Source organism: Vicugna pacos, chromosome 18 (genome assembly GCF_048564905.1).
Source record: "Vicugna pacos chromosome 18, VicPac4, whole genome shotgun sequence".
Classification (NCBI taxonomy): Eukaryota; Metazoa; Chordata; class Mammalia; order Artiodactyla; family Camelidae; genus Vicugna; species Vicugna pacos.
In genome coordinates, this window is record NC_133004.1 from 13,811,788 (window position 1) to 13,834,460 (window position 22,673).

Sequence of the window (22,673 nt, forward strand, 5' to 3'; positions counted from 1 at the left end):
TCTCTTTGCCTTGAGGGACTTAGGGAGAGGAGGGCTCGGGGACGCTGGGAAGAGGGGACGTTAGTGATGGTGGTCGCGCTGGATCTTGTTCCAAACTCCTGACTACTCCCAAGTCCCAACTCAAATCTGCCTCTCGCAGCCACTCCTTTTACAGATTCCTACCCAGTGGGCACAGGAGCCGAGCCGTGCTAGCTTCCGAACACACCTCTCCCCAACTCTGCGCTCGGTGATTTTCCTGCTGGCAGCTTGAAATGGGCCACAGAAATTGGCAAATGCTACAAACCAGGGCTTGCTCAACCACCCCTAACCCCTGAGAGCCAGTAAGCATTTACCAGCTTAATTTACCAGTCCACTACGTCCCACCAATCCCCAAAGTGCCCAAAGCTGACATTCTCACTTTAAAAAGATGGCTCTGTCTGGGCACAGTGATGTTAACTTGACCAGAAGCTCATTTAATTCTCAGGTACAATATCATCCCTCGTTGAGGAAACAAGGTAACTCAACCCATATGATAGAGATGTGAAGGTGTTTCACAAAACACTTCCAACCCCTTGGCTCAGAGAGAATGCTCAGGTTTTTGACATGAGCCTGGGTCACAATCATCACATGGTGGCAAAGCCCAGGGCATTTCATCAGTGACCAGGAACCTACCCAGATCCCAAGAGTGGTGGTTGGTCACGACTTCCATTTAGTGAGCGCCGTGGAGCACAGGGATTCTGCGGGCGCCCCATCCAGGTCTCACACCAGACTTGTGAGGCCAGTACTGACGGCCCCGTCTTCGCAGGTGAGGACATTGAGTTGAACTTGCTTCCATGCCCCCATTCACCCCACTACTAGACTGGTTCCACACCCAGTTCAGCAGGATGGCTGAACACAGACCCCCCGGGCAGGCTTTTTACAAACAGGGCAAGCTCTAGCCATGAGATTTTGATTTAGCAGGGTCTGGAATAAGGACTGGCTTTCGTATTTTTAGCAAGTGCCCTGGGGGGAATCTGACAACACTGATAAAGAAGCCTCTGTGTTAGTTTCCTATTGCTGTTGTAACAAATTACCACAAACTTCATAGCTTAAAACACATTTATCATGAGCCTTATGGGGCTAAAATCAAGGTGTGGGCAAGTCCTGGAGGCTCTCAGGAAGCATCTTCCTCATCTTTCCCGGCTCCTAGAGTCCACCTGCAAACCTTGGCTCAGGGCCCCTGCCTCCATCTTCAAACCCAGTGACATAGCATCTTCACATCTTTCTGTCTCTCCTGCCTGCCTCTTGCATCTTATAAGGACCCATGTGATTACACTGAACACACACAGATAATCCAGGATGATCCATCCATCTCAAGTTACTCACATCCAGCACATCCCTTCTGCACCTAAGGTAACATTCACAGGTTCAGGGATTGGGGCGTGGATGTCTTTGGGAGGGAGGCTTTCAACTGTCTACCACATCCTCCCTGCAGTTGCTGTGATTCTGATTCTGGATTTTAATGGGTGGAGGGAAGACGACTCATTTTGGGGAGGGAACTGTCCCTGGGGCTGGGAAGGGGGCAGGGGGCCAAGGGCATGGACTCTGAAGCCTGGCCTTGTTCCTTATTTGCAGTGACCATGAACAAGTCACTTAACCTCTTGGGCCTCAGTTAATGAGTAAATGTATGGAATTTCTGGCATAGAGTAAGCACTAGATAACTGCGGACAGAGAAGTCCCACTCCCATCCCCTGTGCTCTGTAAAACACCAGATCACAGCACAGCTGCAAAGGCAGTGAGGAAGATTTGGGAATGACTTGTGGATTCCCACCAGCTGGGGGGGATGAGGGACACGTTTTACGGGCAAGGTGCGAGGTGGCTGCCATGCTCTGTGTTGCTTTCACAGAAGGGACCAAGGTGGGGACAATGGTGGGGTGGGGCTGCCAAGTCACAGTGGGGGCCCCCTTTATATACAAGTCCCCAGGGAGTGGCTGACAGACCCAGCCAACACTACTAACAGCAAGAGCAGGTGGGCAGGCTGAGCCCCCCTCCCCAGCCCCCAAGGTCTGCTGCAGCCTCAGCCTAAGCCTCCTGACCTGCAAACACAATGGTCCAGTGCCGCCCACGGAGTCCCAGTGAAAGTCCACAGCAGGACACCAGGCAGCAGCGAGAAAGTGACGCCCAGAAGCAGGAGCAGGAGCTGAGGCCGGAGGACGTCCGCATCTACGGAAGGACCCACAGAGGCCGCTATCGCTACAGACACAGGATTCACAGACGGCGCTGCTCCTGCCCAAGGCGCCGGAGACGCGCCCGCAGCCACAGGAGGCACCGCAGAGGTTTGGCAAGCCCCCACCTCGCCCCCATTCTGGGCACCCCCGCTGCCTCTGGGCCCTGGCACAGAAGGGCAGCGGGAGGCTCGTGAAGCGCTGGGACCCCACCCCATCCGACAGCCCTCACACCCCATATCCACCCAGGTTCCCTAGATGGCTCAGTAACTAGAACTTTTTCCAAAAGGCTGCAGAAGGATCAGGAGGAGGAGAAGATGTAGAAGGCGGCCATAAGCCTTCCTGGGCCCATCACACCCCAGGTTGGAAATTAAGGGAAAGAAAAAGTCATCTGCCAGGAACCACCTCACGAGACCATGACAACCCTCCACGGATGCTCAAGCCCCGAGTTTGCAAGGAGCCCATGAGATCTTGGGTAAAATGAGCAAAAGTCATCTGCCAAATAAAGCTTGAGATAAGAAACTTGCTGGCCTGTCAGGGTGATCTTTATTCAAACGGCACAAACATGGGGGGGGGCAAGGTCAGGGGGCTCATCCTCAAGTACAGTGCTGGTGTGTCACCCTGTGACATTGTGGGCTTTGGGCGTCCTGTCACTTGAAGCCATCACGCCAGAGGCCACACTACTCTACTCTGACCTTCCTATTTCCTTGTTGGCCCCACTTCCATCTTCTCAACCTGAAGAAGCTGGGCAAGGTGCGAACTGCGCTGAGATGGGAAGCAGGTCTGGCATGCTCCAGCAAGAGGCTGAATTTGGTGAGGCTTTGTGGGCTGCTAGAATTCTGAGGTAGGACCCTCATTGTCACAACAGGGCCATGCTCCCTCTTGGAGGCTCTAGGGCAGAAGCCAGTCCTGCCTCTTTCTGGCTTCTGGTGGCTCCTTGTAATTCTTGGTGTTCCTTTGCTATGGCCAGATCTCCAATCTCCACTTCCTGTATGAAGTCTCTCTGCCCCACTCTTGTAGGGACACTGGTGATTGCTTCAGGGCCCACTTGGATAATCGAGGATATTCTCCTGCTCAGGGTCCCTGGAGGGTCATTATTCAGCTACTGAGGATTTGGGACAAGATCTGAATTATGTGTCAGAAAATGGATTCCTAGTGCTCAGAAATGACCAAGGGCATTTGAGTCCCCCTCTCAGGCTGAAATTGTGCTGTATGGGCACATGTGGCTGAAGAGATTAGGGACCCCAAAAGCTTAGGATCCACTGCATTTAAAGGGTGACTCTGGAGGACAGGGAAGAGTGAGTAGGGTTGGTTTTCTTTAGTTCTATAAAAGTACAGTGCACTGGTTTTAAGTCTGCTAGAGAAGGCACCACCCAGGTCAAGAAACCAAACATTTCCAGTGCCCCTGGAAGGCTCCCTTGTGGGCCCCTTTCACACACACTGTCAATAGCTCTTGGGCTGTGTACTACAGGGATGTGGGGAGGAGTCTGTGTACTCTCCTACTTCTGGAAATTCTATCCCCAACTCTCATCTCAGCTAAAAGGGGGACTTTTGCCAGGGCAAATGAGGCCAGATGGAGGAGGCAACACAGCAGGATGAGGCTGTCTGGGCACAGGCCTGGCATTTTGCCTACCCTGTAGGTGGAGGGGGCTCTGTGGGACAGTTGGTGGCCAAGGTTTGAGTTGGGTGTCGGCCCAGACTCAGGTATCCGAGGGTGGGAGGCTCCATAGTGGGAGGGGCTTTGTGACATCAGCATCCTGCCTACCACCTTCAGTGGCCCCTCTGCTCCCCACCAGTGGCCTTTCCTCCCAGTCCCAGAGAGGCAGCCAAAGCAGGTGATGGGTTCCCGCTGTGCCAAGCTCGGCACAGGCCACGGCCGGGGCCACGAATCCTCCATGAAGAAGCTTGTGGCCTGCGTGAGTCAGGACAACTTCTCCTTGTCGTCGGAGAGTGAGGAAGAGGAGGAGGGAGAGGGAGTAGAAGAGGAAGAGGAGCTCCCGGTGCAGGGCAAGCTGCTGCTGATGGAGCCTGAGCGGCAGGAGGAAGGTGCCGAAGATGACGCTGTGGTCCAGCAGGGCCCCAAGCCCGAGCAGACACACTCTTGATCCATGACGATGGCCCAGGAAGAGGTGCCTGCCGCTGTTTCAAAGAGAAGAACTTTCAGAAAAGAGTCAATAAAAAGTCTCCAAGGAATTCTTCTCCTCCTGTCTGGTCTCCCCATCCCCATGGCTGGGGTACTGTGCATGTGTGCGTGCATGCATGCGTGCGTGTGTGTGTGTGTGTGTTTGTGCATGAGCATGTAGAGGTTGAAAAGCAGGAGTCAGTGACCTCTGTTCTGAATTCTGGCCAAATTTATTTATCTGACAAGGTCCACTCCCCACGACTTCTCAGCTGCCCTCCCCTGCTTCGGGGGGTGGAGAACGTGGTAGTCTGGGCTAGAAAGTCATCTTAGCCACTCCATCTCTGGAAAGACTCCTCTCCCAGCCTGAGCCTACAGGCTGAGAGCACCCAATGGACCAGCATAACCTCCCTTAGTAAAACCCCCATCTTCCTGCTCTAACCATGGATAGTCTTTTCTCACTGGTACTGTTTGTTTCTTGAGCGGGGCGCAACTAGATTTCTTCATTGATTTCGGCTTGGAGGAGGTACCGGGGATTGAACCTGGGACCTCTGGGTATTGAGCATGTGCTCTGCCTGTTGAGCTATACCATTTCCCATGGACAGTCTTAAAGAGCACAGGCTTGGGAGCTCAGCAGACCTGCTTCCAGTTTCTTTGTGCTAGCTGTGTAACACTGAGTGAGTCACTGTTTCTGGACCTCAACCTGCCCTCCTTATTTAAGGGTGAGATTAACAGCTCTCCCACAGGTCAGTCGGTTGGGAGAACTAACTGAAATGCTGGGTGGGGCCAAGCCTGGCCCTCAGTGAGTGTTTGTAACAGAGACCGGCATTGCTGCTGGAGGCATGGTGGCTCCATTCAACTTGCGGGCCCTGGTTTTGGGGTCAGGGCAAGTGGAGGGGTCTGAGTCCTTCTCAGCCACTGACTCCTCCGCTGCCATACTCACACTCAGGGTGACCATCTGTACCCCAACCAGAGGCTCACTTCTGCCTTGTCAAGCGGTCCAGCTGCTAGAGCAGAGCAAATGCCCTCATTAGAGCGAGGAGCAAAGGAAGCCCAGAGAAAGGGTGAGACAGATGCGGAACCCAGGCCCTCCCTGTGTCCACTCAGTCTGGCCTCTTTCCAGAAGCATCATAATGTGTCTGTTGCCCATCCTGGGCCTGGCTCCCTTAGTCCATTTCTTTCCAACAGAAATAACAACTGTGGTCCCCGTCCTCTTCCCTCAATAGACTGCTAAGCACTGGCCATCTGGGAAGGAACCTGAAGAGGGTTGCTTGGAGGGGCAGGGAGGCAGCATTTCCAGGGGAGCCTCCATTTCTTTGGGGGTTGTGTAAGGGGTGAGGAGAGGCCTTGGGTTACTCAAAGAAGAGGCCACCACTGAGGTCTGCAGAGGCACAGGGCAGATGAGGTCCACAGGAGGCGGCCCAGCTGTCTGTGACCACCCTCCCCGACCCCAACCAAACCACCTGGTCAGCAGCTTTGTCCTTTTGTCCAAGTCCTACAGATCCACCCATCCCTTCATTTGCCTGGCAAACATTCGTCGGGTCCCTGACATACGCCAGGCACTGTGCCAGTCACTATGGGTCCCAGAATTCATAAAACACAGTCTCTGTCCCCCAGTGCACTTGAGGGTGGGGAAATGGGGAGTCAGAGTGGAGGGGTGGGGGAGGGTGGGGGAGAGGGCCCAGGGTCTGGAGACCCAGAGAGAGTCCTCACAGTGTTGCCCCCACCAGCCCTACTAAGCCCACACAAGGCAGGGCCGCACGTGCCTCCTTAACCCCCGCAGATCCTTTAGTGACCACGAGGCTGGATTAGAGGGGGCCAGGCCTGGAGGTGAATCCTGGCTCCAACACTGAGTAGCTGTGGTACTCTGGGCTGGTTACTCAACCTCTCTGAGCCAGTTCCCTCTCTGTAAAATGTAACAATTGTACCTACCTCATAGAGTACATTAGTTTCTCAGGGCTGCTGTAACAAATTATAAAAACTTGGGGGCTTAAAACAACAGAAATTTATCCTTTCACCCTCTGGAGGCAAGAAATGTAAGATCAGGGAGAGTTACCTGGGCCACAGTTCCCCCAGACACCCTAGGGGAGAATCCTCCCTGCCTTGTCCAGCTCATGGTGGCTCCAGGTGCCCTTTGGCTTGTGGTTACATGGCTCTAACCCCGGCCTCTGCCTTCACATGGTCTCTTCTCCTTGTGCCTTCTCTCCTGTCTTTTGTAAGGATTCTTGTCATTGGATTGAGGGCCCACCTGTGTAGTCCAGGATGCTCTAAAGATCCTTAATTACACCTGCAAAGAGGCCTTTTCCAAATATGGTCACACGGACAGGTTTCAAGGGGTTAGAATGTGGACACAACTTCTGGGGGGCCACTGTTCAGCTCACTAGAAAGGATCACTGCAAGGCTCAGGGAGAAAATATGGGGCCCAGAGCCCAGCCATGTAGGAAGCGATCTGCAAATGAGGGCAGTTTTCACCGTGAGCAATATGACACATTTATTAAGAAATAAACTACAATAAAAGCAGATGAAAGCAAAGTTGTGCACGAGCAACAGGGACTGAGACATAGAAATGGGCTGGGAAGACTGTCGGCGGAGGGGAGATGGAGATGGAGTTTCCTGAGGGTAGATGAGGGGAGGGGCAGGCTGAGAGTGGCCAAGAGCTAAGACCAAGGGCATTGGCTAAGGTGTGGGGAGCGGTGGGCGGCTGTGGAGAGAACACCTGAATCCAGGGCGCTCCGACCTGGCCTCATACACACACCCAGGTGTAGACTTTCTTCAACATGTGCTGGGAGGTCCGAGCAGGGATGGAGTGTGATTCCCACTGCATGGCAGGGCCTCATTAGCAGGGAGAGGAGTGGAGTCAGCAGGCAGGAAGACAGTTCTCAAGGGCCTCCTGCAGCTTGACAGGCATCTCAGGCTGTCAAGAATATCAGGAAGGAAGGAGTGACATCCCTTTACCAGATAAGGAAACCAGGCTTCGAAAACCTAAATGATCTCCCTAAGATTGGACATCAGCACAAAGTGGAATTTGAACCTGGCTCTAAATCTCCCAGCTTTAAATCTTGCTGGGGAGCTGGGCTTGCCAGGAAGGACCACCATCAGTCCATATGGTTACTCTCATCATTCATCCATCCGATAAGCTATCTGGTCATTCAACACCCACCCACGCGCTAGCCCTCTGCCTTGCTGACCACCCGCCCAGACAACTCTGCTGGGGTCAGGGCTGTGCTCCTGGCTCCCAGGCTGCCTGTGGGGGATAAGAACAAGAGCTGAGGATGCTTGGACAATGTTTATTGCACTCTCATTGTGGGCTGGCCCTGAGGCAACTGCTGGACATAGATTCTCTCACTGACTTCGTCCAATGTCCTGTGGGGGTAGGTATTTTTACATCCGCATTCAGCAAAGAATAGAGAAACTGGGACTTGGAGAGGAGAATGTCCAGGGGAGTGACCAGAAGGAAAGGAACAGCAGATCTGGGAGGTGGACCCAACTGGATCTGACCCAGGGGTCCCTACTCTCAACCAACAGATGGGACTACCCTAGAGTGCTCCCTGAAAGTTGCCCCACCTTGAAGGGTAGGGTAAGGGTAGGAGTTTTGTCCCAGGTGGGCCACATCTGTTACACCCCTGTGGCCTATGCCATCACAATCGGTCCGAACTATATAACCAGGGGCTGCCGGGGCCTCTGTAAAGCTGGGTGTGCTGGAAGAGGAGGAGGAGGAGGAGGCCTCTGCCTCTGCAAGCGTGTCCTCCCATGGACACCAAGACGCAGAGCCTTTCCAACACCCACACCCAGCCCCGCAGCAACTCTCGGCCCCAAAGCCACACCTGCAACCAGTGCAGCTGCAGCCACCACTGCCAGAACTGCAGCCAGAGCTGCAGCCGGAGCCAGAGTTGCAGCCGGAGCCGGACCTCCAGCCGGAGCCAGACCTCCAGCCAGAGCCGGACCTCCAGCCAGAGCCCGACAGGCCACCGCAGCCTACCTGGCTACCAGAGCCAGAGTCCAAGCCCCAGCCCACCAGTGAGGCATTACAAACACACCATGCACTCCCACCACTGCCCCATGCGGCTCACCACCCATTCCTGCAGCCACTCCAAGAACAGAAAGAACTTGGAAGGAAAGGTAAACAAGAGGAAACTGGTCAAGAGGAGCCAGCAGGTGTGCAAAGCGAAGAGGCGGAGCTCAGGTATCTTTCAAGCTAGTGGGGAAGGGCCACAGGGGCCCCCAGACTAAGGAGAGCAGCCCAGCTGGACCCTGAGGAGGGGCAGTGAGGTGAAGACTGCAGCCTCTAAGCCAGAGCACAGAGGAAGGACAGGCAAGGGTGAGAGGGAGAAGAAACTCTAGCAGTTGTACATATGATGCACTGATGATTAGTTCTTCCAATAAACTGGACAGGTTAATTGGAAGGATGGGCAGATGGCAGATTAGCTGGATGGAAGCATGGATGGGAAGATGAGCTGGGTGGCTAAATAGAAGGTTGGTTAGGTAGAGGGAAGGGTGATAGAAGGGTTAGATGGTTGCTTGAGTGGATGGATGGAAGGAAGGATGAAGGGATGGAATCCATCAGTTAAATGACTGGAAAGCAGAATGGATGTGATTAGCTGAAATGGACTGATGCACTGGTAGGGTAAATGAATCAGCTGGCTGGGTAGATGGTTGAGTAGATTAGTTGGATATGGTTGGAAGGATGTGGTTGGTGAAGGGATGGTGAATTGGTTGAACACAGTTGGATATCCAAAGATATGAATGTTGAGAGGATGGTTGGTTTGATGAACTGGTTAAATAATGGTTGTCGAGGTGGATGAATGATCAAGTCATGAGTGGATGGATAAATGGGAAAATGAACTGAATGGATGGCAAACTGGATGGATGAATGGAATAACTGGACCAATGAATGGAAGAAAGATGTTTGGACTGGTAGACTGGTAGAATGTTGGATTGGGTGAATTCATGGATGTATGAGAAATGAATGGGATGAATGGATGGATTCACAAGTCATAAGGACTTTGGTTGTCTTAAGTTATATCCACGCCCTATATTCAATTACACATGAGTAGTCCAAAACCCAGAGAAGCCGGTTAAGTAGCTTCATGAAGCACTCAGCTATCAAAGGCTCCCTTTCCCATTCCTATCCCAGGACGAAAACACAACTGAGATGGCACCCCATTGCTCGTTCCTGTGTCAGTTTCACCCAGATGAGAAACACCATCGGTGAACATGGAATACTAGAAGGAAAAGTCAAACCTTTTGCAGGAACATGTTACTACAGTGATTTCTATGCAACCTTGATTAAAGCTTGTACACTGGATGACTTATTCTTGAGTCGGCATTTTGATTCCACTAAAGGTGTCGTGTGTTTTGGGGCCTGGTGTGGAGGCACAAAGCAGGGAAGAGGTTGAGTAGGGAGGAAGGACACACCTTGTGATGGGACCTCATGAAAGTGTAAAGAGACAGTCCTGGCACAGGGCCAGAAATGGTGGGAGCTGGAGCCACAAAGAAGCCTTTGGAGTAGACAGGCAACACTCTGCTGGAGCAGAGCCCTCCTTTGCCCTACATGCTCCCATATTTGTGCACACAAGTGTGCACACACACTTGGGATGCCCACGGGCCCACACATTGTTCATGTGATCCACACGCAGGAGGCAGCCCAGGAGCATGGCTGGAGATAGGCAGGAAGAGGGGTTAGGAATGTGCATTTGGCAGTACAGAGCATCCTGAATTTGAATCTTGGCTCACCCTGTCTCCCTGCTGTGTCATCCTGGGCTTGTGATCAGCCTCTCTGAGCCTCACTTGTCATTTCAACAAACTTTAATAAGAGACCAAATGTTTTCAGAGGCTGTGCTAGGCTCTGGGAACACAGAGGACACACAGGCTCTGTCCAGAGGAAAAAACACACAAATGTGTAAGCATGAGATTTGACAGTCACAATGAGTGGTATCAAAGGAGCAAGATGATGTAATGCAGAGTAACTCTGATGGGCCAGGACTGGGGTTGGGGAGGGAGGGAAAGGAAGGCCCAGTGGAGACCTGAGGGAAGCGTATTTCAGGTCAAGGGAACAGCATGTATGAAAGCCCCAAGGAGGGAAAGAGCTTGCGGTGTTCCAAACACTGGAGTGGCTGGCACAGGACACACAGGTGGCCAGCCAGGGGATGGGAGCACCAGGCAGGGGCCAGGCCACACAGGATTTGCAGGCCATGGGGAGCTTGGACATTTTATTTGGTGCAATAAGTCACGGGAGGGTCTTAATCAGGCAAGTGACAGGAGGGTCTAGTGTCTGATGCATGGGGACAGAAGGGACAAGAGGAAAAGCTGTGGGCAGAGTACGGCCAGCAAGGAGGGAGTGTGGCCTGGACCAGAGGGTGGCAAAGATCTTCCGAGACAGAGTTCCTCCCCCAGCAAACACTGAGTACCTACTCGTATGGGCGTTGTGCTAAAGGCCAAGAGGGAAGACAACAGTGGACAGAGCCCTGGGCCCACACAGCTTCCAAACTTCAGTCTTATCATCTGTAAAATGGGTGCTCTTGCAGGGGGCTGGGAAAGCTCAATGAGGTCATGCGAGTGAAGTGGTGTCAAGGCCCAGTGCACATGGCAGGCACTCAGTGACACTTTGTTATTAATATGTCACATAAAGTACTAGATTGTTTTGAAGGAACTCCAGCTGTCAGATAACAGGATTAGGGAACGGTCAGGGTCCCAGGTAAATTGCCTTTCAATCTTCAAACCCACAAGCCTTGGTTTTAGGGTCAGACTCAAGTTCACACTGGCTCCTGCACTCCTTGCTGGGGGACTAGTCATGTCCGAGACTCATGAACCTCCTCTGTCTAACAGCGTGATGATTCCAACCTTGGAGGGCTCAGCGGCCTTTTTATTCCCTTTTGTATTACACTTCGCACTTGGGCTAAAGGAGTAGGTGGAACTCGAGGAAATGATGGGTATCTGCGGTGGAGGGGAGGGGAATGAGAAACAGCGCCGGGGAGCCTTGGAGGAAGGCCTGATTGCATGGTCATTTTGCAATATACACAACTAGTGAATCATTGAGTTGTCCACCTGAAACTCATATGTTATGGGTCAACTACATCTCAAGTAAACAAAAAAGGCAGGCTGAGTTTTGCAGGACTCTACGCTCAGCAGAGCTGGCCCCAGAGCAATGGCGTGTGGTACAAGGTCCTCTTTCAGATCTCAGCTGATGGGGCCTGAGCAAGTCACTTCCTCTCCAAGCCCCAGTCTCCTCCTCTGTAAAATGGGAGACTGAAGTGCCTCCCTTGAGGGGTCACTGAAATAATGCACGCATCAACAGCCTGGCATGCAGTCTGCCCTTGGTGGGTCCTGTGACCTCCTGGAAACTCAGCTGAGACTCAGAGGTGAAATGATTTTTTTTTTAACTGAAGTATAGTCAGTTTACAATGTTGTGTCAGTTTCTGGTGCACAGCATAATGTTTCAGTCATACGTATACATACATGTATTTGTTTTCATATTCTTTTTCATTATAGGTTACTACAAGGTATTGAATATAGTTCCCTGTGCTGTATACATATGATCTTGTTGTTGGTACCTATTTTATATATAGTCATATCTACAAATCTCAAACTCCCAATTTAGCCCTTCCTACCCCTTCTCCCGGCTGGTAACTGTAACTTTGTTTTCTATGTCTGTGAGTCTGTTTCTGTTTTGTAAATAAGTTCATTTATGTTTTGCTTTTTTTTTATTCCATATATGAATGATATGTATTTTTCTTTCTCTTTCTGGCTTACTTTACCTAGTATGATGATCTCCAGGTCCATCCATGTTGCTACAAATGCCATTATTTTATTCTTTTTTATGGCTGAGTAGTATTGCATTGTATAAATATACCATAACTTCTTTATCCAGTCATCTGTGGATGGACATTTAGGTTGCTTCCATGTTTTGGCTATTGTAAATAGTGCTGCTATGAACACTGGGGTGCACGTATCTTTTTGAATTAGAGTTCCCTCCAGATATATGCCCAGGAGTGGGATTGATGGATCATATGGTAAGTCCATTTTTAGTTTTTTGTCGAATCTCCGTATAGTTTTCCACAATGGCTGCACCAAGTTACATTCCTACCAACGGTGTAGGAGGGTTCTGTTTTCTCCACACCCTCTCCAGCATTTATTGTTCATGGACTTTTTAATGATGGCCATTCTAACTGGTGTGAAGTGATACCTCATTGCAGTTTTGATTTGCATTTCTCAGAGGTGAAGTGATTTGATCAAGGTCTCTTGGAGGGCAGAAATCATCTTCTGAGATCAGAGATTCATGCTTTGCCCCAAACCTCCTGGTTCCCTGTTTAAAAACATAAGGCCACATAATGCCATGATAGGCACCGACACCTCAGTACAAAAGAATTTGGGAAGTGCTTCTAGAGAGCATGTTTTGAGGGAGGAGGTGGAGACAGAGGGTCAGAGGATAAGTCAGCGACTCTGAGACCCACTCACCAAAGGACTTCCCAATTCCCTGGACAGTGTCCTTTTATGATATGATCACTGAAGGTAGGAGCACTTCCACTATGGAGACACGATCTCTGTAACAGGAAGTGAACTGGGAAGCAGACAGACTGGGTCACTTGTGTTTTTTATGAACCCATCCTTAAGCCCATGCTTCCCTGAAACCAACACTTAGAAAAGAGTGGCACAAACACACACAGACACCCAGTTACAGATACAAAGACACTGCCATTCAAACCCACTCAGACACAAAGCCCAAGGGCCAGGCGCGGACTCCCAGACATCCCCCACCACATATACACATATACACACACAGGCTCTCACACGCCTCCCCTCCCACACACTGAGACACGCACAAGCAAGCACTTACAAGCACACAGCTCCCCTCTCGCAGTCAGACACATGATGAAAAGAGGAGAAAAATCAAACCACAGATTCATTCTTTCACTTCCTTAGTTTTGGGTAGGGCAGCAGTAGTTTGGGGACAGGCCTGCTGGAAACCCAAATTCAGGAAACACAGAGAAATAGATGCTAAATTCAGCCACCAAGAGGCTCTGCATCTTCTGAACACAACCTAACCTGCCTCTCTGGCCAAGAGACTTAATCTCAGTGGGATACTGGTGTGAAGTGAGGTTTGAGAAAAATACAGCCCAGCCTGTGGGGGGGGCTGCTCTCTCAGCTGTCACTCCTGCAAGCCCTAGTAGTCACTGAGGGGACCCAGCAGTCCTGGGGGGAGGGCAAGCAGCCAGGGAAGGGGGGACAGAGCCTGCGTTGAGATGTCCATTTGAGGCACGATTTAGGAAGAAGAATACCTCAAACTCTGTAGATTCACCTCCCAGCTCCCTCATTCCCTCGCTGGGTGACCTTAGGCCTGTCTCTTAACCTCCCAGAGCCTTATTTGCATCTTGGGTTTTGTGAAGAGGTCCTAGGCGCCATGCTGTTCCTGATAGCCGCATCCCTGGTACGTAGCACGGTGCTTGGCACACATTAGGAGATTGGTAAATATTTGCTGAATAAATGAAAGAATGCACAGGCATCACAGTGACAGTGAGACACCACTCGTGTGCCCACTATATGGGCACAACCAGAAAAGGGTTCATAACATGTGCTGGGAGTGCACGGGGAGGCAGACATGGTCATATGCAGCTTCCAAGGGGGCAAAGGTGCAGAGGCGTGTTGGCAGGCAAGTGGAAGTGTCTAACATTTAAAGTGTGCAAAACGTTTCTCACACATGTGTGCCAGGGCTCAGAGCCACACGGTTGCAAGAGCAAAAAACTGGAAACAATCTATGTGTCCATCCACAGGATGGCTAAATGAACCCACAGGTTCACTGAGGACTATCTTGCCATTTTTAAAAGAATGGGGTTGATCTCTGTGCAATCTCTGCAGATTGCCAGGATGTGTTGTTGGGTGAAAAGGAAAAGATGGAGAAAGATGGACCATTGATGGAGGGAAAAATTCTGCACAAAGCAACATGATACTTTTATGTGGGAGAATGCAGGTTATGTGAGTGCTTAAAAAAAATCTAGAAGGACATAGACTAAGCTGGTTCCTGGGGGTATGTCTGGGGAGGGGAAATGCTTGATTTTTTATCAAGAAAGGAAAAAGTATATTAAGGAGAAAAGGAATGTGCATCAGTGAAGTACCTAATAAGTGCTCAGCAAAGCTCTGTTGACTCTGAAAATACAGTATAAGAGTGTTGAATGTAAACTCTGTCAGCGAAGTGCTGTTATTATCTTTTCTCAGGGGCATCCGTCCTTTCTGGACTTGCTGGTCCAGGCAAGGTGACCCAGAAGGCTCTTTCCAGAGGGACTCACTGCCCTGGGGCAAGGGGAGGCTACAGCCAGCCCAATGCCTTCCCCATCAGGGCGGCACCAGGGCCACCCCTACTTCCTTGAGCGTCATCTCCTGCCACCCACCACTCGGGCCCTCAAATTTTGGTCTCCAGGCTTTTCCTGGGGCCATGCTCTACCAGGAGTGCACACTGTTGTCCTTCCTGGGCTAAGTCTCACGTGCTTTTTAAAATTCAGGTCAGGTGTCACCTCCTCCCAGAGCCTGCTCAGCCCTGCCAGCTTGGCCAGGTAGGTGCCTCCTCTTGAGCCTGCAGACACTGGGCTTCCCACGCCCTGGGCCACAGTCAAGCCTACTTCTGGTCTGTGCGCCCTGAAACAACAGGCCTTAAGCCGAGAGAAGCGGGACACAGTTGACCTCCACTCTCAACAGCGTTCTCACAGCCGGGGCTGGAGGGGAGGGGTGTCGTCCTGCCCCTGCTCTCAGTGCGCCCACCCGCTGTTGGTCAGTTCCTACGTCAGTTTCACAGCTCCTGCAAGTTCCTCTCCCTGCCACGTCACCTGCCGCAGGTGACTGCTACTGAGCTTGCTGTTAGCTGCTGGGACCTACTCTGCCAGTTACAGGATGGGGCAGGGTGGGAACCAGACTGGCCTATTAGAACAGTGTGGAAAAACGGAACAAATGGGCTCTGAGCGAGGTCCTGAGAGATTTATTGATGAAAGGTGCTGGGTCTGCCGTATTTGGGCTTCTGACAGTTCTTTTGGCCACTGGATTAAGACAAGTTGCCTGAGGCCACAGCAAGGGTGGGAGCAGGGGGTGTGGGGAGCTGGGCCTGGATCTGGTGTGTCTGGACCCCACAGCCAGGGCTCTCAGAGCTCCTCTTTCATGCCCCTCCTGTTCTGGAGTTACTAACACAATACCAGCGGCCGCCTTCTGAAAGCTGGTTCATACTGGATACTTCACATAATCTCTGACCTAATCTCTCCTTTCTTCACCTGTCACATGGGGATAATAGGCCTGCTGGAATGTTCTCACCAAGTCTCCCCAGGACTCTGGAGTCCGGCCACCGGCTTAGGTCATCACTCCCCCTCTGCCCCCGACGAGGGCCTTGTCCTTGGGCTCGAGTGTCCCCAGCCACACACCCCTTCCCACCACCAAAACACACTATCTTTCCTACGGTTGGGACCAGCTGGGACCAGGTTCCACTTCACACAAAAAAGCAACCTCTCTGGACAGAGGCCTCTAATTGGCATTCCACCAAGCCCCGGAGCTCTCCAAACTGCTTTCACCAAGTTCCGCCAGCTCCCCAAGGAGTACTTTTCTCATCTCGTAAATGACAACACACAACTTCTACCTCACATGAGACAATGATCAAGACCTGGCCCAGAGGAAGCTCAGCAAATGGTGACTCTTCTTCTAGGGTCTCCAGGGAGTGAGGGCTGACCCCAGAACTCAGGCCCTGGGCTCCCCAAGCAGTGCTCTCTACGACAAAGCATGAATGTCCTGGCTTCCCTTGGGACTGTCTTTGCACCCATTTCAGGGGCTAGTGTGGTGAACTGGGCAGGGGGCGGTGGGGAGCTCGTGTGTGAGGGACGGTCATGAGGTATGTCCCAAGGCCCCCACTATAGGTCACTGTGGCTATAGCCCCAGCTGTCCGGAAAGTCAGCAGCCAGAGGGTTTTTTCCACACCCAGTCTTACAGTGTCTCCTGGGCTTGGAGGAATGTCTCCTGCAATCAGGATGTACTCTTAACCCCTCTCACATCCCAACAAAGCCCTGCCCCATCAATTGGACCCCTATCAACCTCTATACCTCACCCCAGCACTCACGCCCTTGCTCTCTACACCAACTGCATGTGTCTCCTTTCTGATCCTCAAGTATGCCGATCACTCCCGCCACAAGGCCTCTGCAGTGGCTGTTCTCTCTACCTGGAATCCTTTTCATCCCACTTTTAGAAAGGCCTCAACTCTAATCTCCAAGAGACTTTCCCTGACTGCCTTACCTCACACCTGCCCCCAACCCACAAACATCGTGTTGCTCCCTTTCCCCCTGTTTATTTTCCCATGGCACTTAAACCATGATCTGAAATGATCCTATGAATTCATTGTCTGCTTCCCCTATGTCTACTTGAAGACCCGTGAGTTCCCAGTGCCTGGCAGACAGTAGGCACTCAATAATTATCTACTGAATAAAAACTGAAAGAGTGAAATAAATGTTATTACCCCTATTCTGCAGATGAGGAAACTGAGGCACAGAGAAGCTAAAAAGCAGGCCCCAGGCCATGTGCTTATTAAGTGACAGACTTAAACCCAGGCTGGCTAAGGGGAGAATCCCTGTGCTAAGCCCCGCAGCTTGGGGCTCCTGAGAGGTGCACACCCCCCTGGGAGCCTCGGCTATGAAAAACACGGAGGAGCACTGGGGAAGAGGGCGGTTTCAGGATTACACGACCTAACCAGGGGCTGCTTTTCCCAGCAGGACTTTGCCAAAGCTGGAAAGAGAAACTGAAAACCAGCGCCAAGGGTCAAGATCTTGATTCCCCCCAGCTGCTGGCTGGGCCCCTCACATCTGGGCTGCCAGAGCTGCCAAGGTGTTGGGGGGGGTGAAGAACTAGCCCACATGTCTAGCTGTGGACATACTGCTGACCCAGCTGCCCTGTGACAAGAAGTCAGCTACGCTAAGCACCTTCTCTGTGCCTGGCACTTTACTTTTGGCTTTGCTTCCATTGCTGCTCTGTGAGGCACAAAACGTCCAAAGCCCATTTTGCAGATGGGGCAAATGAGCCCAGAGAGGGCAAGCTGCTTGCCTGTGAGCTCCACATCTATCGAGTCTGAGCTCCTCAGGGCTCCCATGCTCCCTAGCTTTGTATGAGTCCAGTGCCACTCCTCCAGGGAGAAAGGGCAAGGAGACAGATGCTTGTCAATCAGCATATTTCTTATTCCCTTTTGGCATCTGGGTTTGGTTTCATTTTGAATTCAGGATTTCAGAAAATGAAACCAAAGCTATAGTAATTGTCACTGCTGGTGGTGAGGAAAACCCACGTGTTCTCAGCAACTGTGCCTCACTCACCAAGGCTTGCACAACCAGGATTTGGTCAGGGTGGAGGATGAGGCCAGGCCCATTGTATAGGCTAGGAAATTGAGATGCCGAAGGGCCCAGAGCCACAGAGAGTGAGACAGAGACTTGCGTGGCAAGACCTGGAGCCTCCCCATGTTACCAAGAAGAGGGAAGTCGGCAGAACTGTCCTTATTCCTCCCCAGGTAGGCTCAGGACACAAATGAATCTCTCTGATTTCTTTGGCATCTACTGTTTTCTAGAACGTGGATGGGGATTTGAGATCACCAGGGATCTTGGGGGTTGGGGGTGGGGGTAGGAGGGAGTTTATAGCACACCTGATAAGGGCAAAAGCTTTGGGGTCCTACATCCTGGGTATGAATATCTGTTCTGCCCCTTCTGAGTTATGTGCCCCTGGGCAAGTGACTCCCCCTCTAGCCCCCATCTGTAAAATGGGCAGATTGACTGTTGTGTTCAACCCAATGGTCTAAGTATAAAGCATTTAGCATACAGTCAGTTTAGGCCAATACATCACAGATGTCAGTAAATGAAATAAAGGAGGGGGCTCCATGCGGATGGATGGGAGTGTGCCAGCAAGTGGGGGGCGGAGAAGAAGAGGCCCTAGCCCCTGGGGAAAAGAGGTGGCTCTCCTAAGTAGCCATCTGGGCTGTCAGTGGGGGGTGCAGAGGGGATATGGGCCATCAGCTATTTATAGATTTCCCTCTGCCCAGAGGCCTGTCAAAGAGACATGCTGGCAGGAAGACAAGTCATGCAGGAGCCAGCCTGGCCTGGCCTCCTTAGCTGGGTCTGGACCACCCGCTCCCAGCTCAAGTGAGGAGGTGCTATGCCTCTCACTGCCAGCATCCAGGGGCCTGGTTTACCTCCGTGAAACTCTCCTTCTGCTCTACCCATGCCTTCTATGGCCTGCACTCCTTGGACCAGGGCTTCTCAAATGAAGCCACGTGTCTGCGGACTCCAATACCCTGCCACACCCACAGACAGCAGCTAAGGAAGAGCGGCAACAATGGCAAACACCTACCGACAGCTTACTATGCCCCAGGGACTGTTCTAAGCACTTGACCCGTAATCACTCATTTAATCCCTGCGTTATGAGGGAGATATTACTATTACCTCTTTCATAGATGGAAAAACCAAGGCGAATGAGTTAACCACATTTTCAAGGTCACAAGGACAGAAAGTTGCAGAATTGGTAACCAATTCTGGGTCCAAAATCCAGCTTTTAACTGCTACTTTGTATTTTGTGACTCCAGAATGACCACAGCACCTGACCCCTGGCACACGCATGGCTCTGCATCTTCTCACTCCCCTGTGTGCTCACACACACACACACACACACACACACACCAGGACCACTACATCAGTGACTAATACCAGCTGTTATTAACATGAATTCAGGCAGCCAATGGGTTCCTAAGCAAGGCTGGTTCTGAGCCACCCCCTTGTGTTCATGAGGAAACACAGGGGGCCCGGGCTCTCTGGGGCTAGGGAAGGAATGCACCAGAGAGGCAGGCAGGAGGACCTGGTGCCAAGGCTTGGAGCAGACCTAGCTGGGCTGCAGTCTGACAGCTGCCTGTAGAGGGCAGTGTGTGCCAGTGTGTGGCCCAAGCTTCCAAGCCTGGCATCTTTCCCATGACCCCTCCAGGCTCTCAGACTCACCACTAACCAGTCCCAATGCTCATTTGTTGTTTCTTTCATTCAAAACTACATGTAGCAGCCAGGCACCTACTCCGTACCTCTCCACGACAGACAGGCTCACACACAAATGTACAAGTCATAGCTGGTACCCCATCATCCCAAGCGCGAAGTTTGAATGTGGGGAGGGGGCCCGACTCAATCAGTGGGAGGGGAATCTTAAGTAGTAGAGATAGGGGAGAAAGGAGGGCTGAGCAGGAAAACTCAAAGTAGGTTTTCGGAATTATCAAATCTGAAAATGAACCATCTTTTCACTGGGTTCCAAATTGTGTTTAGAGACGCCCAGCTGCTCCTCTTCCCAAAATAAAAATGAAGAGGGCACGTCTTGTTCAGGGCTCCCCCTCTGCCAGTCACTGCAAATCACAGCCCCTCAGTTTCAGCCCCGGGCCTCAGTTTCTCCAGATGTTGTATAGTGGAGAGGGCCAGTCAAGGCCACCGGGGACCTTACCAGGCCCCGCCCGGTTTCTGAGGAACTGGGCCTGCAGTCGAGGTGCCCCTCCCGTGCCGCCAAAGGGTTCCTATGAAGCCTGTGGTCAGGATGCTGCTTCCTGGGAAGCCCAAGACAGGCAGGGAGGGGTGCAGAGGCGTCCATCTAGAGACCCCAGGACTACGAAGGCAGGACAATGGTGGGAGCAGTGCCGAGGATCCACGGCGGGACTCCAGAGTCGGGTGGAGGTGTCTGGTTCCATGGTAGAGGACAGAAATCTACTTGAGATGGGTGCAGGGGAGAGGGGTGTGTCAGGGTCAGTCCAGAGTATCCTAAAGGGCTTAGATGCAGAATTCTGCGACCAAGGGTAGTGGGGGCAAAAGTAGGGCCGCCAGGTTCGAAGGGGGAGTCTGAGAAGGGCCCAAAGGATTCAGGGGTGGGGCTAGAGACCTTGATGGAGGGGGTCCTAGGACAGGTGAGAGGCTAGGCCAGGGTAGGGGTCCTCCCGGGAAGGGCTCCCCGATTTTCTGGAAAAGGTCGAGCCGGCCTGGTCTCTCCACCGCGCGCAGAAAAAGAAACCGAAAGTGGCGCGGAAGGGCGGGCCTGCGGGGGGGTGGAGCCTGTGGGGGCGGAGCCTTACGCGTACCACGCCTCCAAGCCAGTTTAAAAGACTGGTGCAGGGGCGGGCGCGGAGCAGAGCGAGCTGCGGCCGTGGCAGCTGCTAGGCTCACGGCCCCGGAGCATGCGCGAGAGCCGCCCCGGAGACCCCAGCCGCCCCGCCCGCGGCGCCCCGCGCCCCGCCGCCAGGTGAGCGGGGCAGTGGGTGAGAAAGCGGGAGGGAGAGGGGAGGAAAGCACAGGACTGCCGGGTGTCAGGGCGGGCTCCGGGGCTGCGTGGTGGGCTCGCTGCCGCCACGCCCCTGGCCCCCGCTGGCCCCACCAAAGCAGACCGCGCGCGTGGGGTTCCCGCAGCGCAGCTTTTCTTCTGCCTTTGCCCAAATCTCCCTGACGATGCTCCAGTCCCCGGCCTGGCCAGCAGGCGGCGGCCGCGGGGCAGTGAGCCAAAGGCCGGGTAGCCTGAGTTGGGGCAGGCTTCTCCCTAGCACCTCTCTCCACGCCCCCTTCTCTTACCCAAACTCCGAGAGACCCCAAGGCTGCACTCTGCCCCACCAAGCTCCCACCTGGAAGTGCTCCGCGGATGGGGAAGCCCATTTTCTAGATAAGCCCACTGAGGCTCAAAGGGCCGCGCCGACTTGATCCTGCGCCCTCACCCTTTAGGAGCGGCTCAGCCCCAGCCCCACCCCTTCCAAGTTGCCTCCGGGCCCTCACCTGCCCAGCCCCACCCAGACTCCTCGCTCACTGCCTGTCTACCCCATCAGCGCACCCCCGGACGCTATGGCCCACTCCTCCGGCCGGCCCTGCGTGTAGGATGGTAGCACACAACCAGGTGGCAGCCGACAATGCAATCTCCACGACAGCAGAGCCCCGACGGCGGCCAGAACCTTCTTCATCCTCCTCCTCCTCCTCTTCGCCCGCGGCACAGGCTCGCCCGCGGCCCTGCCCGGCGGCCCCGACTCCGGCCCCGGCCCCGGGTGACACGCACTTCCGCACGTTCCGCTCGCACGCGGATTATCGGCGCATCACTCGGGCCAGCGCGCTTCTCGACGCCTGTGGCTTCTACTGGGGGCCCCTAAGCGTGCACGGGGCGCACGAGCGGCTGCGCGCCGAGCCCGTGGGCACCTTCCTGGTGCGGGACAGCCGCCAGCGGAACTGCTTCTTCGCCCTCAGCGTGAAGATGGCCTCAGGCCCCACGAGCATCCGCGTGCACTTCCAGGCCGGCCGCTTCCACCTGGACGGCAGCCGCGAGAGCTTCGATTGCCTCTTCGAGCTGCTGGAGCACTACGTGGCGGCGCCGCGCCGCATGCTGGGGGCCCCGCTGCGCCAACGCCGCGTGAGGCCGCTGCAGGAGCTGTGCCGCCAGCGCATCGTGGCCACCGTGGGCCGCGAGAACCTGGCGCGCATTCCTCTCAACCCCGTCCTCCGTGACTACTTGAGCTCCTTCCCCTTCCAGATCTGACCGGCCGCGCCCGCCGCGCACGCAGCATTAACTGGGGCGCCTTCTTATTTTCTATTATTAATTATTATTTCTCTGGAACCACGTGGGTGCCCTCCCCACCTGGGTTGGAGGGAGCTGGTGTAGGGGGCGAGACGCCTCCTGCTCTGGGCTGGAGACAGGGCTGCAGACCCCTCCCCACCTCTTGTGGGGATGCCCCCTCCTGGTGCTCCCTCTGGGTTTCCCTGGTTGTCGTAGCAGCTTAACTTAACTGTGTCTGGGGCCAGGACCTGAACTCGTACCTCCTACCTCTTCATGTTTACATATACCCAGTATCTTTGCACAAACCAGGGGTTGGGGGAGGGTCTCTGGCTTTATTTTTCTGCTGTGCAGAATCCTATTTTATATTTTTTACCACCAGTTTAGGTAATAAACTTTATTATAAAAGTTTTTTTTTTAAGAAAAGGTTTCTAGAGAGTGTGCTTTGGTCAAAGGTTTTCCATGGTTCTGAGTGTGTCCAGGGTCCTAAGACTGATACGTTTGGCTGAAGGTGATGTGTGGCCCATGTTCTGTGGATGGGAACCTGAATGGCTCCACTCACAGTTCTTAGGGAGAGAGGAACCGTCAGTCTAGTTTTGGTATGGTGTGTTTGGTAAAATGGCAGCTCATATTTGAGCACTTAATGTGTGCCTGGCCCTATTCTGTGCTTAAATTTACTTAATCTATAAAGACAACCCTATGAAGCAAGGCTCTTATCCCCACTTTACAGAAGAGAAAACTGAGGCAGGGTAAATTTGCCTGTGGTCATTCCTGTGTCAGAGAAGACACTTGGGCCTTTTTGGCTGTCTTCCCAGAAATCTGTTTGAAATGGATGA

At 53.0% G+C, this 22,673-nt stretch overlaps 3 protein-coding genes and 1 long non-coding RNA gene across 4 annotated transcripts; all 4 read left to right on the forward strand.

Annotated features, from left to right (window-relative positions):
• The first annotated feature begins 211 nt into the window (after positions 1 to 211).
• On the forward strand, positions 212 to 2,087 carry LOC140687025 (uncharacterized). Its single transcript, XR_012061035.1, has 3 exons — positions 212 to 784; positions 1,278 to 1,371; positions 1,936 to 2,087. It is a non-coding gene; the product is annotated as an uncharacterized lncRNA (long non-coding RNA).
• Positions 2,088 to 3,945: 1,858 nt separating this feature from the next.
• PRM3 (protamine 3) lies at positions 3,946 to 4,376 on the forward strand. Its single transcript, XM_006204352.4, has one exon. It carries the CDS (start codon positions 4,022 to 4,024, stop codon positions 4,286 to 4,288), a length of 267 nt encoding a protein of 88 aa, XP_006204414.1. The 5' UTR covers positions 3,946 to 4,021; the 3' UTR covers positions 4,289 to 4,376.
• A 3,617-nt stretch (positions 4,377 to 7,993) lies between these two features.
• On the forward strand, positions 7,994 to 9,614 carry TNP2 (transition protein 2). Its single transcript, XM_006204353.4, has 2 exons — positions 7,994 to 8,485; positions 9,437 to 9,614. Exons 1-2 carry the CDS (start codon positions 8,053 to 8,055, stop codon positions 9,451 to 9,453), a joined length of 450 nt encoding a protein of 149 aa, XP_006204415.3. The 5' UTR covers positions 7,994 to 8,052; the 3' UTR covers positions 9,454 to 9,614.
• Positions 9,615 to 20,429: 10,815 nt separating this feature from the next.
• On the forward strand, positions 20,430 to 22,245 carry SOCS1 (suppressor of cytokine signaling 1). The gene is made up of 2 exons (XM_072942055.1): positions 20,430 to 20,553; positions 21,125 to 22,245. Exon 2 carries the CDS (start codon positions 21,175 to 21,177, stop codon positions 21,820 to 21,822), a length of 648 nt encoding a protein of 215 aa, XP_072798156.1. The 5' UTR covers positions 20,430 to 20,553; positions 21,125 to 21,174; the 3' UTR covers positions 21,823 to 22,245.
• The last annotated feature ends 428 nt before the right edge of the window (positions 22,246 to 22,673 follow it).

What these genes read in the sequence shown, in the direction of transcription:
- SOCS1 (XM_072942055.1), top strand. Translation starts at nt 21,175, where the DNA reads ATGGTAGCACACAACCAGGTGGCAGCCGACAATGCAATCTCCACGACA.
- PRM3 (XM_006204352.4), top strand. Translation starts at nt 4,022, where the DNA reads ATGGGTTCCCGCTGTGCCAAGCTCGGCACAGGCCACGGCCGGGGCCAC.
- TNP2 (XM_006204353.4), top strand. Translation starts at nt 8,053, where the DNA reads ATGGACACCAAGACGCAGAGCCTTTCCAACACCCACACCCAGCCCCGC.